This window comes from Muscardinus avellanarius (assembly GCF_963383645.1).
Source record: "Muscardinus avellanarius genome assembly, chromosome: 2".
NCBI lineage: Eukaryota > Metazoa > Chordata > Mammalia > Rodentia > Gliridae > Muscardinus > Muscardinus avellanarius.
In genome coordinates this window covers 7,944,123-7,960,274 of record NC_137787.1, presented here as the reverse complement: position 1 = coordinate 7,960,274, position 16,152 = coordinate 7,944,123, and the positions used below count along the sequence as shown (strand labels likewise).

General features: G+C 49.9%; 1 protein-coding gene across 1 annotated transcript in view; it reads left to right on the top strand.

The window, feature by feature from the left end:
- The window catches only part of DIS3L2 (DIS3 like 3'-5' exoribonuclease 2), a gene marked incomplete at both ends in the record, with an annotated part of 327,839 nt that overhangs the window by 263,523 nt on the left and 48,164 nt on the right, over positions 1-16,152 (top strand). The window contains one exon of the mRNA XM_080689222.1: positions 4,593-4,826. Within this exon, the coding sequence (XP_080545348.1) occupies positions 4,593-4,826 (234 nt within the window). The remainder of the gene's footprint in view (positions 1-4,592; positions 4,827-16,152) is intronic.

Below are 16,152 nucleotides of genomic sequence, written 5' to 3'. Positions count from 1 at the left end.
ATCTCATCAGGCAATTAGGAGTGTAAGGATGTGTACACCAAAGACCAGGTCTAGGTGCCCCAGTCCTCAGAGACACCTGAAATACAAGGTTACCTCTGCAAACATACTGCTGTTAGGCTTTTAAGAAAGTCACATGCCATGGGTCTGAATCGGTACCTGAGTCTCAGGGTCAAAGGGCACACCAAGGAAGGCTTCCCACCTAGCCTCAGCTTCCTCTCCTGCAGCACCCCACCATGTCCAGCATCTGTTAGGACCTAGGAATCTTTATTGAGTGCTAATGTAGCTGTTCTAGACTTGGAGCCCAGCTGTTGCCTCCTCCTCCTCCTCCTTTTTCCAAGACCCTCCATTCTCCCCTGTGACTTTCATTCCTCCTGGGAACCCAGGTGACCTGCTGAAGTCTGCCCTCCCACATCAGCATTCCTCTCTGCCCTTCTGCAACCTCTCTTCCTCCCTTTGCAGTAAAACTGTCCCAGTGCAACCTGAGGTTAAGTCCAGTGTTCTCTGGACCTTTTAATGGCATCAACCTCCACCAAGCCACCAGCTCATGTCACATTTACATGTCCAAGTTAGACGTGCCAGCAGCCGTGCCTTTGTAGTGTGCCCGTAATCGACCCCTCTCTTTCTGTTGCCAAAGTCACCACCCCAGTTCTTGTTCTTACCATGTAACCTGGGCCCGACGGCTTAGACTGCTCAAAGTCTCTGTTGTTTCCCCAGTGGTGTGAGATGATTTTCTAGCAGCTAAATCTGATCTTACTGTTGCTCAGCATCCTCTAACCACATGTCACGGTTAATCCCCAAAGTCCAGTCTTAGGAGTACGATGTACAAAGACCTCCACCAACCCATCCCTTACGTGACCTTCTGCAGCGACTTCTAGCTCCTTTGTCCTCCATTCTTGCCAGTGAAGGGCTTGGACCTGTGTGCTTCTTCCTGGTCTCAAAGGCCCTTTCCCTCAGCTCTGCCACCAAGAATCCTGCCATCTTTTGAGATCCAGATAAAATGCCACTTTTCCCACGGCCCCCTTAGTAGGTACTCATTTACTTAGTTAATAGTCATAGGATATTGCTATACTCAGACACCGTACAAGGTACTGAAGATATAAAATTAAATATGCACCAAGAGAGAAATAGGAATTATCTTCTAGTAATGGCTTAATAGATTTATTTTCCTTTTTACCACCTGTATTTTTTTGTTTCCTACAATGGACGCATATTACTACTTAATAACAGGGGAAACAGTTATTTTGAAAAAAGTTATTTTTCCCCTGTGCTTAAAAAAAAAACAACAGATCAGAGATTGGAGTATGTTTGTAGGCTGAGTGGGAACATGAACAGGCAGGGTGAGGAAGAAGGGAGAGACGGAGGGAGCTCAGGACTCTAAGCCAGGTGGGAGGTTAGCTCCTGAGAGGAGGAAAACCACCAGCTCCCCCACCTTGAACAGAGTGAGGGCGGGAGGAGGCGGGTGCCTAGACCAGAGATGCTGCCCAGGTGGGAGGGTGCGTCCTGTCTGAGCCCGGGCCCATCTGCCCCGCCCAGCGCTTCCATCTTTCCATACACTTTAGAGCCATTGTGCACAGAGCTGTTGACTGAAAGACTGAACCCCTACAGCAAGCGAAGCCCATTCCTGAGTTTTTCTCTCTCCCCAGAAAACACTTAGCAACCACTGCATACGGTGATGTGCGCGCCTGCACCCACAGTTCTGTTCATTCTGTTGCCTGGTTAGGCTGGGGGTTCCCTTGGGAAGCACTTAGGGCGCAGCAGCCTTCCTGCAAAGCCGAGTGCTGAGTTAAAGGGTGCCTCACCTCGCCCCATCCTGCTTCCCCACATCCCTGCTCTCCCCTTGACGACCTTGCAGTCCCGTGCCCTGCTGCTGGCAGCTGGCAGCACTAGGGATCTTCCTGGGTCGCCATGGTCGGCAGCAAGCTCATGGAGGGAGGCTGGTTAACAGTAGCATGGAACTTGGGGCTTCTGTTAATGGTAAAGAAGCAGTGCTGGGTGTTGTGTGTCATACTTGGACGCCATAGCAGAAGCCTTGCCCAAGCAGCTTCCCCCCTACCCGAGACAAGAGCCTCAAAGACTGGTTCTGAAGCTGGGTGTGGTGGCACACGCTTGTAAGGCGTTGGGAGGCGGAGACAGGAGGGTCGCGCAGGTTCGAAGCCAGCCATGCTGGCTTAAGAGACCCTGTTTCCAAATAAAAAATATAAAATAGGTATCTGGGAGTGTAGCCTGGAGGTAGAAGGGTTTCCAGGAACCCCAGTACCACCCGAACAAAAAACAAACAAACAAAAAAAAAAACTACATTTGAATGGACTTAAGACAGGATGTTCAAAGGTTTCCTCACACCTTTGTATCTATAAAGTATTGAGAGTCAATATATATTTGACGTATGCTTGGTTTCTTTTACTTCAGCTTCTCTATTTTATGACCTTCACCTGAAATACAAGACAAAGTAGCACTAGACTTTGAGTCTAAGTCTTCAGTTGCGGATCTGCTGTTGGCTGCCACTTAGGAGTTTATGTGACTCTTAAGAAATCCCTGGCCTGTTTTCCCAGCTGTAAAAAGGGCTGAGTAATGCATGCCCCAGTGTGTCCATGAGATGTGCAGAGATAGTGGGATTGAGTGTTGGGGACCGGCAGTGCTGGGCGATCGTCAGTCGTACTGGGTGCCAGGAGGTGTGAGGCCTTAGTAGAGCGTGTGTGTTCCTTCTAGCCAGGTGTTCTAGCAGTATGCCTTCGGTGCTGACGCTGAGGACAGAAGAGCTGTCTCAGCGTCTTTGGCTGCACTTGTAGCTCAGACCTCAGCCTTTCCAGCTCAGCTCCACTATCGCCCTTCCTGAAGATGGCGAGTGCTGCATCCACAGACCTTCTCTTTGTCTTAACCCTCTTGACATTCAAGTGGCCTCCAGACGCTAGTGGTTAAGCGCTCCTTCCATGCTGGCTGCCCCTCGTCCTGTCACTGCCTAGGGTCAGCCCCGCTCTGCCAGGCTCCAGCAGCAGGCCCTTGGTCTTGGTCTCCATGTTTGAAGGAGAATCACAGAATTCCTGCCTCAGAGCCCTTGTGAGAGGCGACCAGCACCTGCCCCGGCGGGCGCTGCTCAGCAGCCTTGGCGCCTGCTCGCCCTGTTTGCTTTTCTTTCTTTCCTTCCTTCCTTTCTTCCTTTTTTCCTTCCTTCTCCTTCATACTAGGGATTAAATTCGGGGGATTATACCTCCAAGCCTATACTCCCAACCCCTTTTTCCACTTTTTATTTTGAAGCAAGGTCTTGCTAAGTTGCTGAGGCTGGCCTCTACCTGCAGCCCTCCTGTCTCAGACCCCATACTGGACTCACAGGCATGTGCCACCACCGGCCTTGTCTCTTTTTCCTTACCGCCCTTTTCTCTTGCTTTTCCTGACACTAGACTGGCCTGGATTTGCTCCTCTCTGAGTCCTCTTGCTTTTTGTTCTCTGGTTCTCCTTTCGCTCCCTATAGGAAGGAAGTGTGGGGAAGGGTGGCCTGGACTCACTTGTTTTCCCTCCTTTCTGAGCCCCTGTTCTCCTCTTCCAACCCAGCCACCCCCTACCCATAGACACCCTCATCTGGGTCTGGCCCCAGAATATTTTAATATTATTTTTTGTTTAAAAAGTAATAAGCTGAGCCGGGCGTGGTGGCGCACACTTGTAATTCCAGCATTCTGGAGGCTGAGACCGGAGGATCACAGTTCGCGGACAGCCTCAGCTACTTAGGCCCTCTGCAACTCAGTGAGACCTGGTTTCAAAACAAAGAATAAAAAATAGGGCAGGGGCTGTAGCTCGGAGGTCAAATGCCCCTGGCTTCCATCCCAGATCCACAAAAAATAAAAAATAATAAATAAAAAAGTAATAAGCTTATCATAGAAAATAACAGAACAATTAAAAGGATAACGCACAGCAGGACAGCAATTACTTAGCAAGCCCCAACCCTGAACGTGGCTCTGCCTCCTCCCGCCCTGGCGCTCTCCCCTGGGGACGCTTGGCAGTGCTGGTGGTAACCGGTGGGTGCTGCCTCTGATGAGCAGGGAGCCGTTCCACATGTCCTTAGGCACAGGGCGGCCCCAGTAGGGGGCTATTCGGCCCAGCAGCACCGAGAGCCCCGCCCCTGTTCTCTCTGTGGACAAGCTGGGTTGGTTTTCCCTTTCCTCTCCGGTCCTGTTCCCTCCGTTGCCCTATTTCTGCCAGGGGCCCCTGATCCCCTGTCATCCCTCCTTCTGAGCCATTGCCACGCCCACTGAGCAGGTCTGTCCAGCTTGGACAGTCCTCCCTCCCTCCTCTCTGCCCGCTGTGCCCCACCCAGGCTAATGAGAAGCTCCTCAGAGGCCTCCACTTCAGTCCCCTGTGTGGCCAAGCCAATGTGCTTTGAGACACAGCACCACAGAGCTCCCTGCCCGCTGAATTCAGTCCAGGCCTGGAGTCTAAGCTGCCTGAGGGCAGCTTCCCTGTCTGATTCTTGTGTGATGCCATTCTGAGCAAAGCCAAGTGCTCCATAAATCTTTGTTGAGTGTTTGCAGAAGAAGAGCTGACAAGCAAACCCTGGGAAGAAGTCTCCCCGAGACGCTCTCACAACGTGCCTGTCTCTGCAGATCCTTGAGGAATGGTTTGGCCGAACCATCATCCGCTCCTGCACCAAGCTGAGCTACGAGCACGCGCAGAGCATGATTGAGAGCCCGACCGAGAAGATCCCCGAGGAGGAGCTGCCCCCCATTTCCCCAGAACACAGCGGCGAGGAGGTGCACCGTGCTGTCCTGAATCTGCACGGGATCGCAAAGCAGCTTCGCCAGCAGCGTTTTATAGACGGCGCGCTCCGTTTGGATCAGGTCAGTGGGTGTTTTGGGGTGAACAGCATCCATCAAGGCTGAGGCATGCCTGAAGCCAGTGTGGGTGAAAGGTTGCTTCCGGGCTCTGACGCCCCATCCCAGCCACTCCACCACACCATGCAGCCTTGGCGGGCAGGCCTAGCGCCCACCTGTCCTGCAGACTCCGCAGGCCCTGGGTCGCAGCAAAGGGTGGTGTCTGTGTGGGTGGTCCTGCGTCCAAAACTCCCAGCCGCTTTTCCCAGAAAGGCTGTGTCCTGTCGTGGGCATGGGAGCAGGAGACATGGGAATTTAGGAAGCAGATGGCCATAACTGCTCCCAAAACTAAAAAAAAAAAAAAAAGAAAAGAAAAAAGAAACGTGCTCTTTTTATCCTTTATATTTCAAAAACAGTTACTTGTTTACAAAGTCCAGATTAATTTCTGGGGAAGCAGACAGCTGAGGTGTCTGTAGAGTACGGGCTGCCGAAGCACAGTGCCTAGGATGGCATTTACTCAGGTAGCACCGCACCGCCCGCCCTGGGGACCGAGGCAGCGGTCACTTCAGCCTGGGCACGCGCCTTGGTCCAGAGTGTGCACCTGTTAGGGTCCAGGTCTTTCTTCACTGCTTATCAGTACATTGCAGAGTGTAGCTTGTGTTTTATATCGTGGAATTCTGTTCTTTATGTGAGACAACTATAAAAGTACAGGGGAAATCCTGAAATTCAGAGACCAGTCTGTGTTCAAATTGCTTTAGAAATATCTAATAGGCAATAACTGTAGTTTATTCAGAAAAGACAACATGAAAATCTAATTCGCATACTCTCTTTAAGGCCTTTTCAAAATACTGAAAACACAAAGGGCCTGGTTATAGATGCACCACTCCTGCACAGCTCCCCTCTGCGCCTGGTGTGGTGCTCCAGCGCGGCGAGTGAGAGGGCTTCTGTTACCCCGGCAGGCTGGTGCAAAGTTCAGTTGGATTAGATGCGTGAGCCAGAAGAGACTGTCAGGTGACCTCAGCTCACACCAGGAGAGGTGCCATCATCAATCAGGGAACGCTCGCAGGCTGCTGATAGATGATGAGCTTTGGGCAGGACTGAGAACCAGAATCTTACTGCGGAAAGTGACATCCATACCAGAACCTCATCGGTCTCTCAGTTTATAAATTAGAGCACTGAGGCCCCCGAGGTTACATGAGTTGCTTATAAGCAAGACGTCCAAGTCGCTCTTTGTTCAGTTTTCTCCATTTACATCATGCTGACTTAAGAGGAAAAAAATGTTTCCTTTAGAGTGGGGGGGGAAAAACACCCTCAAAAGTCCTAATTAGGTTCCAGTTAATTAAGGTTTGAAGATAATGAATTTGCGTCCTTGGAGTTGGTCCTTGGCTCCCCAGAAAACAACTCTGTGGACCCCATCTTTAAAGGAGGGGACATCAGTCTCCTGCAGCCAAGGCCACTGGTGAGATGGTTTATAAATCAGCTAAATGGCCCCATTCAGAAGTCACTGCATTTGTTCTCCTGTCCCTCCTGCCTGCTTTCGCCCTCACAAAAATCCACTTTTCCTTGGTGCTTTTCAGTAGCCTACTGTTTGTTCTCTTATGTTTTGTTTGCCTTGGTTCACTGTGTTCATGTTTTTGGTGTCAGTCCTAAAAAATACATCCTTTTACAAAGCTAGCCTCAACTAGAGAGGAGACACCATCCACACTGCACATTAGGCCCTTGGGTTCAGGATAAATCTGTCAAACCAGAAGTTTTGCCTTCCAAGAAGTCAGTTTACCATAATGGCCTTAAGAATGAATGTGCGTGGATCAGGTCACTAATATGGTGCTGTTTAAAGAGTCAGGACAAAAGCCGTGATCACCTCAGAAACGCAGAGCAGCTGGGCACGGTGCCATGTGCCCATGATCCCAGCTACTTGCCAGGCTGAAGGAAGAGGATCGTGAGTTCTAGCTACCCTGAGAAACTTAGCAAGGCCCTGTCTCAAAATAAAGATTAAAGGGGGATGAGGAGGTAGCTCAGTGGTAGAGCACCTCTGGGTTTCATCTCCAGTACCACCAAAAAAGGCAAAGAATAAGAAGAGAAAAGGAAAAGGAAACATAGGGAAATTGACCTCTGGGCGTTTGCAGTCAGCATCTTAGTGTGAAGCTGCCTTCCCTTATCTGAGATACTGAGCTTTGCCCCAGGGCCTCCTGGGCGGCCCACCTGCAGCAGTCTTACCAGCTGGCCCTGGTGGCTTTCTAATATTAGCCAGCTCTCTCTACATCCTCCGATGGAAATAGATTGAACAGTACTTCCAGGTAGGATTGCCTGTTCTACATGCTTTTCCTAGAGTTTAAACCTGGTTCTGAAGTTCCCACTCACCCCAGACGTGGTGGCGCATACTTATAATCCCAAGACTTGGGAGGCTGAGACAGGAGGATCACAGGTTTGCGGCCAGTCTCAGCTACTCAGTGAGGCCCTCTTCAACTTAGTGAGACCCTGTTTCAAAATAAAGAATGAAGAACAGGGTTGGGAGTGTAGCTTGGAGGTGGACTGCCCCTGGGTTCAATTTCCAGTACTGCAATGAAATAAAGTTCCCATTCCATGAAATGACTCGTCGTTCACTACCCAGAAGGAAAATGCAGGTCACATGCCCTGTAATCCTAGTACTTGGGAGATTGAGACAGGAGGATTTCAAATTTGAGGCTAGCCTCGGCAACTTAGTAAGACCCTGCTTTGAAGTAAAATAAGTAAAATAAAAAGGGCTGGGGGAGCCAGGTGTGGTGGCGCACGCCTGTAATCCCAGCATTTGGGAGGCTGAGACCAGAGGATCGCGGTTTGCAGACGGCCTCAGCTATTTACTGAGGCCCTCCGCAACTCAGTGAGACCCAGTTTCAAAATAAAGAATAGCCGGGTGTGGTGGCGCACACTTGTAATCCCCGCACTTGGGAGGCAGAGACAGGAGGATCGCGCAGGTTCGAAGCCAGCTGCGCTGGCTTAAGATACCCTGTTTCCAAATAAAAAAGTATAAAAATGGTCTAGGAGTGTAGCCCAGAGGTAGAAGGGTTTCCAGGAACCCCAGTACCACCCCAAAATAATAATAATAATAAAATAGGGCAGGGGATGTAGCTTGGAGGTCGAATGCCCCTGGGTTCCATCCCCAGACCTGCAAAAAAAAAAAAAAAAAAAGGGGGCTAGGGGGTAGGTATAGCTCAAAGGTAGAATGCCCCTGGATTCAATCCCCAGTGCCAAAAAAAGGAAAGAAAGAAAGAAAGAAAGAAGAAAGAAAAAATGAAAAAGAAAGAAAGAAAGAAAGAAAGAAAGAAAGAAAGAAAGAAAGAAAGAAAGAAAAGGAAACGCAGGCCCCAGATAGAGTCTTGTTCTTTTTGGTCGGATGAGTTGAATGATGTCCCTTCCCGGTGGTTTTGCTCTGACTCTGTTTTCTGCTGCCATGATAATTCAGTGACTTAAAGATGTTTATTTGATTTAATTTGTATTAGCATATGCCTCTTCTGTTTCTTAAAAGGAGGCTCCCATAATGGGGCCCAGGCGTTTTTGTGTTTGTAGTAAAAGAAAAAACCACCAGGGCTTATACTCCCACCACTCCCGAGTGTTGGGTGGGGGTTGCTGCGGAAAGCCCTTGAGCTGCCTGCTTCCTGGGGATGGGTGGGGTGGGCTCCAGGGCTGCCCTCGGGAGCCTGCCAGCCAGGGCAGCCACCTGACGAGCAAGGCCCCAGTGGGCTTCTATGTCAGCCACCGCCTTCAGAAGGGACACCAAGGCAGGGCAGCGGGCTGCGAGGAGAGCGGCAGGAAAGCTCCTTAGGAACACCCGAGCATTTGGGGACTGCGCCTCCTGCTTTCTGGGCTGTCTCTTTGGCTTTTACACCTTCAGGGAGGCCACGGAGCCTGAGGGCTTCTGTAAGAAATGGGGAGGCCAGCAGGAGCTGCTCCTTTGAATCCTACTGGACATACTTTTGAAGCTTTATCTTTGTAGACTTAATTGTAAAGATAGCCTTTTTGATGGAAATTACTTTGGATACCCCGGGATGGAGCTGCCCTGGGATGCTGGCATATATGGTCTAGCCTAGCCTTTGTTTGTTTTGTTGATTGGTTGGTTGGTTGGTTGGTACTGGGAATTGAACCTTGGGGCATTCTACCTTCAAGCTACACCCCCAGATCTATTTTATTTTTATTTAAAACAGGGTCTTACTGGGTTGATGAGTCTCACTACTTGCTGAGGCTGTCCTTGAACCTGCAGTCCTCCTGTCTCAGCCTCCTGAGTCCTGAGATTAGAGGTGTGTGCCACCGTGTTGGGCTAGCCTAGCCTTTAAATCAAGGATTGGCAGCCTTTCAGCAAAGGACCAGAAAGTAGAGGGCTTGGGGTCCTGGGCCATAGTCTCTGTCTCTGCTGCTCAGCCCCACGGGGTACTTCAAAAGTGGCCTGAGTGCCTTGTGGACGAAGGTGTCCATGACGAGTAGACCTGAGAGACGGTGAGGCCTGGCTTTCAGATCATCCTGTGTCACAGAAGAGTGCTTTCCAACCACTTAAACATGGAGCCCCATTCTTAGCTCCTGGGTCTGGCTTGTGTTCCACATGCAGCCGACCCCGCTTCATTGCAGGCCAGCAAGTCAGCCCTGTCAGCAGTGCGCTTTCACTCCCTGAAGCCAGGCTGTCCTGGAGAGCCATTGTGCCAGGTGGGCTCCCGTGGTGCTTTTGTGCAGTTAGGTAAATTATTCCTTTGATGAGCACCGTGTTTAGCAGGTCCAGTTGGAGGATGGAAGTGGAGGGGTTGACCTGTCTAGCATAGGGAGATGGACATATTTAAGACTGTTGAGACAGACATGTTGCCACGCTCTCTTCCAGGGCCATTGCACGTGTTCTTTTGATAGCGTGAGAATCCAGGCACCCTGTAGGAGACCTCCGCCCATCTGAGCATGCTCTCGTGCCCGTACACACTCGCTCACACGCCCCCTCTCATGCACAGACACTCACAGAGGAGTTTTCCCATCGTGTTAGTTATTAATAAAAAAGTATTTAGCTGGGCGTGGTGATGCACGCTTGTAATCCCAGTGCTTGGGAGGCTGAGACAGGAGGATCGCACAGGTTCAAAGCCAGCCTCAGCTACTTAGTAGGGCTCTCAGCAACTTGGTGAGACCCTGCTTCCAAATAAAATATAAAATAGGACTGGGAGTATAGCCCAGAGGTAGAAAACCCCTGGGTCCCAACCCCAGTACCACACACACACAAAAAAGTATTTATAAGGATCCTAAAAATTTAAATGGCAGAGGTAGTTGAAATCATCTTACCTAACTCTTCCTAACACTTAGAATGGGGAGTGACCCCTGCTCTGAATTGAAGGTCCTCTCGTTAGAATCCTCAAAGAAACTCATCATATCCGCATGGTGCAGAGAACGTTTATGGCCTCCCAGAGCATTGGTGACTTCACTAGTCTTTTTGTTCTCCTACGTCCTGTGTATAATAGCTCTCAGACATTGTTTGGGTTGGCCTGACATGAATACTTAAAAGGGAACGCAACTGAATTAAGACTAAAGCTGAGTTGCTCTAGATAATCTGCCCCCATGAGAACCTCGTAGTGACAGTGTGGGACGGCTTCTGCGGAAACGCAGTGCTGCCGCTTAAATGTTGACAGCGCATTACTCCAGCCCTGGGGCTAGTTCTACAATCACTGAGGCTGAAAGAATATTTATTAGCTTGCCTGATTTTCCCTACTTTTCCCCACTTATCAGTTTCAAAACAATCACATTAACAATGTTGCATTTAAATATATCCATCCCATTTATAAAATAAACCCCAGCCAAGAATCGCTGCTCTCTTTCGCCGTTGAGCACCTTCCTTCTACAGAGGAAGCCGGGGTGTGGGGACAGCGTGGTAATTCCAGTCACGGGTTATGGAATCTTTCCTTCGAGAGAGAGCGAGAGACGGAGATTGGTTTCATCGTTGCACTTTAACTTCACATGGAATTATAAAAAACAATTCATAATTTATGCATCCCAAGGTATGAACAAGAGACAGACATGAAAACTTAACCTACTTACACGTAACTAATTATGGCCACTTATGCAAGCCGATCACTGTTCGCAGCTTGTTAACCTGTTCATAAAAACTAGCATATCATCAAGCATCAGCTCGGCTTGCTGGGCTGTGGCTTTGCCTACGTCCTCCTGCACTCCTCCTCCTCTAGCTTCTCACACCACCTTTACTTGCAGCTCTTAAAAATCAGAAGGAATTGGGTTGCTCTGGAAGTTGTCACAGATGCACACCTGGGCAAGACCGCCCACCTCCCTGGATGGATGGGGCGCCTCCCCAGCTCCTCTTGGAGTGGGAGTGCTGCTCGTAGCCCTGGCAAGGAGCCAGAAGGCAGCAGAATACACACTTCCTATCCTAAGGCCGCGTAGGGAACTTGAGAACCCTGTGTATTAGAGTTGTAGGGAAGACAAGCAAAAGGCACAGAGGCTTGAGGCAGGGCTGGCAGAATCCCCGGGCGCTCCTGGCTGTCCGGGGACCCAGCTGCCGGTGCCCTTCCCGGACAGAAGCTGCGACACTTCTGCTCTTGGTTAGCAGGGCTGATTCAGCGCCTCGGTGGAGCTCTAAGGATGGCTTCTAAATGACTGCAGGGAGCAGCTTGGCTCCTTCCCTCCTCCAGGAGCTTTGTTCTTGCTTTCGGCTTCTTCCCACATGCCCATGTTCAGGCCCGTTTCTAACAGACGCAAAATGCACTACTCCAACCGCCCCTCCGCCCCTCCAGGACAGCCTCCAGAGCCCAAGGCCTGGGACCCCGAGCGCTGGGCAGAGCCGGGGGCTGCCTGGCCACCCCGTGGGGTGCTTCGGCACTCTATTTACACCTGCCACCTGTCTCTCATGGTGCCCTGTCGTCTTCCATCGGCCTCCCTGTCTCCCAAAGGGCAAAGAGGACATCTCGTTCATTTTGTGTGCCCAGCCTCTGCAGCGCTTGCTTCTAACCAGGTGTTTCAAGGCCTCTCACCACTGCTGTGCACGCTGGTCTTTTTAAATAAGAAGGTGGCACTCGCTGTGTTGTGGAGAATGGACTGTGGCTGAGAAGAGAGGTGTGTTTATGCAGGAGAATTAGACACACATCGTGACCCAGGGCGGCTCTCCCCTTGTGAATAAAAGGGTTGTTGTTTGATTATTTGCCAGGACATACAGGGTTCTGAAACAAGGTGTAATGAGGACTTCCTCAAGGTGGAGCTACCTGGACAGGTGTGAGGAGCCGGGGCCTCGGCAGCCGGGCCGGCAGTGCTTCTAAGGCTGGCTCAGTGCTCCGAGTCCCCTCTGAGGTCAAGCTCTGCCCGCCGGGGGAACCTGGCAGGAGGGACTCTGCAGGAAGGGAAGGCAGGGCCCCCACGGTGCCACCAGTGGAGGGCGATGCTGAGGAGGCTCCAGGTGCGTCCCTGCCTCTGGAGAAGATCCTCTCTGGGGTGTGCCATCCTCAGCCTCCGCTCCTGGCCCTGTGGCAGGGGAAGAACGAGTTGTACTGCGGGGAGGATCCGCAGCCTGACGCTCCCTCTGCAAATTCTGAGCCGAGCCTCGTTCTTCCTTGAATGATGGTTGCTGCTGGGCTGTCTGAGAAGAGAGGAGAGGTCACATCCTGCTTGGAGTTGAGAGTGTGCCCAGATGACTCTAACGTAAGCCCTGGCCTTTCCAGGAGCAGCGAAGTGAGACGGGCTCTCACACTGACCAGCTGAGACGGGAGACCCGCGCCCTCGTGCCTCGGGGCTGTGGTCGCTTTACGTGAGCAGCAGGGACAGATGCGGCAGAATTGGGCCGCTGTGGGCCCTGCCTTGGGGTGAGTGTGCTCCTGACCAGGGAGCAGAGGGAGCCCCCTTTCTATTCCCAGGACACATTGCACGTCCATCCAGCCCCGTGTCACACCCACGTCACACAAATGCGAGCCAAGAAGCTACATAAGAGACATGGAATTCTTTGACGTTAGTAAAACCTGCCTTGGAGAAAGGGAGCCCTCGCAGCTGATCCTTCGATTTCAGCCATGACCACTTCTTGGGTTTGGCCCAGTTGATTTCCGTTTTCATTGTGCAGTGAGCTGGGGACTCTGCTTCCCAGGCCTGACCTCTTCTCTTCTCTTCGCTGTTGGCCCTCAGCTCAGCTGCCACCCGAGTCCCCAAGCGCTGCCCGAACCTTGTCACTCAAAAGCCCACAGGTGTCATGGACCAGTAAGACTCTTAAGAATATTTTGAAGACAAAACATAGAAATGCCAAATACCATGCATTATCTCCATTTATTTTATAAATGAAAACATTTTGGCACCAAAACAAAGGAAAAACATAATTTTATATTACAGAGACACTTTTTACAGTGGCTTGGTTGAGCTTGATGAAAACCTCTCCCTCTCTCTCCTCCATATCTCTCTCTCTCTCTCTAGTGTTGGCTCTTCCCACACCCCACTCCAGCCCCACGTACCCCACTCCCTCCAAAAGCCTCCTCTAAGCAGACTTCCTCCCCGGTGCCTCAGGCGGCCGCCGCCCACCTCTCCCTCCATGCCGGGCAGTTTCTAGGTCTTCGCTAATGTGGCTTTGTGGTTCTGCCCCATCGTCGCCCACTGCAGTCCTTCCCTCTCCCTCCACCCATGCTCTTGACCACAGGCTGCGCACAGCAGGTGCCTCCAAGTCCTCTCGCCATCAGTCCAGCTTAGTGTGAGGTACAGAGAAGGCACGCGCTTCACAGAGTGCCCCAGGCTGCTACAAGCTGCTTGCGAGACTGACATCCCCCAGTCCGCGGGGCTGAGGACACTGCCAGTTTTACCATCTCCCATTTTCATTTGGGGTTCTGTTATTCCTGGAGAAGTTCCCACCTTCCTAAAAGTACTATAGCTCAGTTGGATAGTTGCTTTTGGTTTGTAATGCTGCTTCGTGTGTGTGTGTGTGTGTGTGTGTGTGTGTGTGTGTGTGTGTGTGTGTTTACTGGGGATTGTACCTCTTAGCTGCACACCTCCAGCTCTATTTCATTTTTTATTTTGAAACAGGGTCTCACTAAGTTGCTAAGGCTGAGTTTAAACCTGCAATCGTGTCTCTGCCTCCCAAGCACTGGGATTACAGGTTTGCACCACCATGCCCAGATGACATTCTCATTCTAAGGAGCATGCGATAGATATTCTTAAACTAAAGATAATGTAAGAGCTTTAAAATAAGTTTTTAAGCTGGGCATGGTGGCGCACGCTTGTAATCCCAGCATTCAGGAGGCTGAGACCAGGGGATCGTGGTTCTTGGACAGCCTCAGCTACTTAGTGAGACCCTGTTTCAAAATAAAGAATAAAAAAATAGGGCAGGGGGTGTAGCTGGGAGGTCGAATGCCCCTGGGTTCCATCCCCAGACCTGCAAAAATAAATAAATAAATAACTTTTTAACTTGAGAGTATTCTGTTTGACTTACCTGTTTAATTTTCCATATATGTATGTATGTATGTGTGTGTGCATATGTGTATATATATATATATATGTATATATATACATACATATATATATATATATATATATATATACACACACACATACATACACACACATACTTTTTTGCATGTGTGTGTGGTACTGGGGATGGAACCCTTCTACCTCTGGGCTACACTCCCAGACCTATTTTATATTTTTATTTGGAAACAGGGTCTCTTAAGCCAGCGGGGCTGGCTTCGAACCTGTGCGATCCTCCTGTCTCCGCCTCCCAAGTGTGGGGATTACAAGCATGCACCACCACACCCGGCTACTTTCCCACATACGTTTTTGAGTATGTAACAGGTATAGAGTGCTCTGCTAGGCACTGGGGACAGAGAGAAGATTTGACTCTAGCCCCAGCCCCCAGATGGTGGCTCTCCTAGCAGAAGAGACTGGTGGAAGGAGGGGCATGGGAAGAGCCAGGACCATCCACTGTTGGGCCCTGGTGTTTTCATGAGAACACCAGATGCGGCTTGAAGGGACCACTTTAAAAGTCAGCTAGAGCCGGGCGTGGTGGCGCACGCTTGTAATTTCCGCGCTTGGGAGGTGGAGACAGGAGGATCGTGCAGGTTCGAAGCCAGCTGCACTGGCTTAAGAGACCCTGTTTCCAAATAAAAATATAAAAATGGGTCTGGGAGTGTAACCTGGAGGTAGAAGGGTTTCCAGGAACCCCAGTACCACCAAAAATAAATAAATAAATAAATAAATTCTGTTTAAAAGCTTTCTCTTATACCAAATGGGAATTAGCCATTTGCTGTTAGAAAATACTAGAAATGCAGGAAACAGATAATCCATTGTATAATATATTACAGTGTACAGAACATTTCCCTGATGCTATTAAAGTTAGGATGGTTCCAGTTCTTGGTTATAAATTATAACAGTGCAGTTAATGTTCTTACTTGTAAAGTCAAAAAAACATTTTGAGTCATTTCCTTAGGAACACATTCTTAATACTGAGTTGGAAGAAATTACCCCCCCCCCCGCGTGATACTCTTTAAAACTAACTCTCAGCCAGGCGTGGCGGCGCACGCTTGTAATCCCTGCGCTTGGGAGGCAGAGACAGGAGGATCGCGCAGGTTCGAACCCAGCCGCGCGCGCTGGCTTAGGAGACCCTGTTTCCAAATAAAAATGTAAAAATAGGTCTGGGAGTGTAGCCCAGTGGTAGAAGGGCTTCCAGGAACCCCAGTACCACCAAAACAAAAAACAAAAAAACTAACTCATTATTTCACTATAAAATTAATGCATGTTTGTTTTAGGAAATTTTTGGAAATTAACAAGAAAACAAAAAATAGCTGTTGGTCTCCATCCCCTGGTGATACTTTTGAGTGCCTCCTAAAGAGTGTTTTTAGAGCCTTGGCTTTCAGAATATTTTCCAGCACATTTAGACTAACCCAAGCTCCCCCAGCAGGGAACAATAGCGCACTGTCACTCTTCTAACCAAGGTGAGGGGTTGTGGGCTTGATTTAATCTCCATTAATAACCTAGGTTGGAAGTGGTGTTTTATTATTGTTTTGAGTTTCATTTTTTTCCCTGCTGTGGGTTCCACTGACTCTTCAGTCCCTCTTTCCCATGTCTATAAAAGGGCAGATTTTACCTTCTATCACCAAATCTCCTCATACCTCTAACACAGACCCCCAGCTACATTTAGCCATATCTTTCCCTATGAAGATATAATTGTGTTCAATTAAATTCGCTGTTTAGTGTACAGTTCTGCAAGCTACATACACAATTATGTGGCTGCCATGGCAATCAAGACATACAACAGCTCCATCGCCCCAGAAAGTTCCTGAGCACTTTCTGGGGGTCGCCCTGCTCCCTACACGTAGCGCTGGAAGCCACACTTTCTATCTCTGTAACGTCAGCTTCTGCAGAAAATCATACAGATGGGATC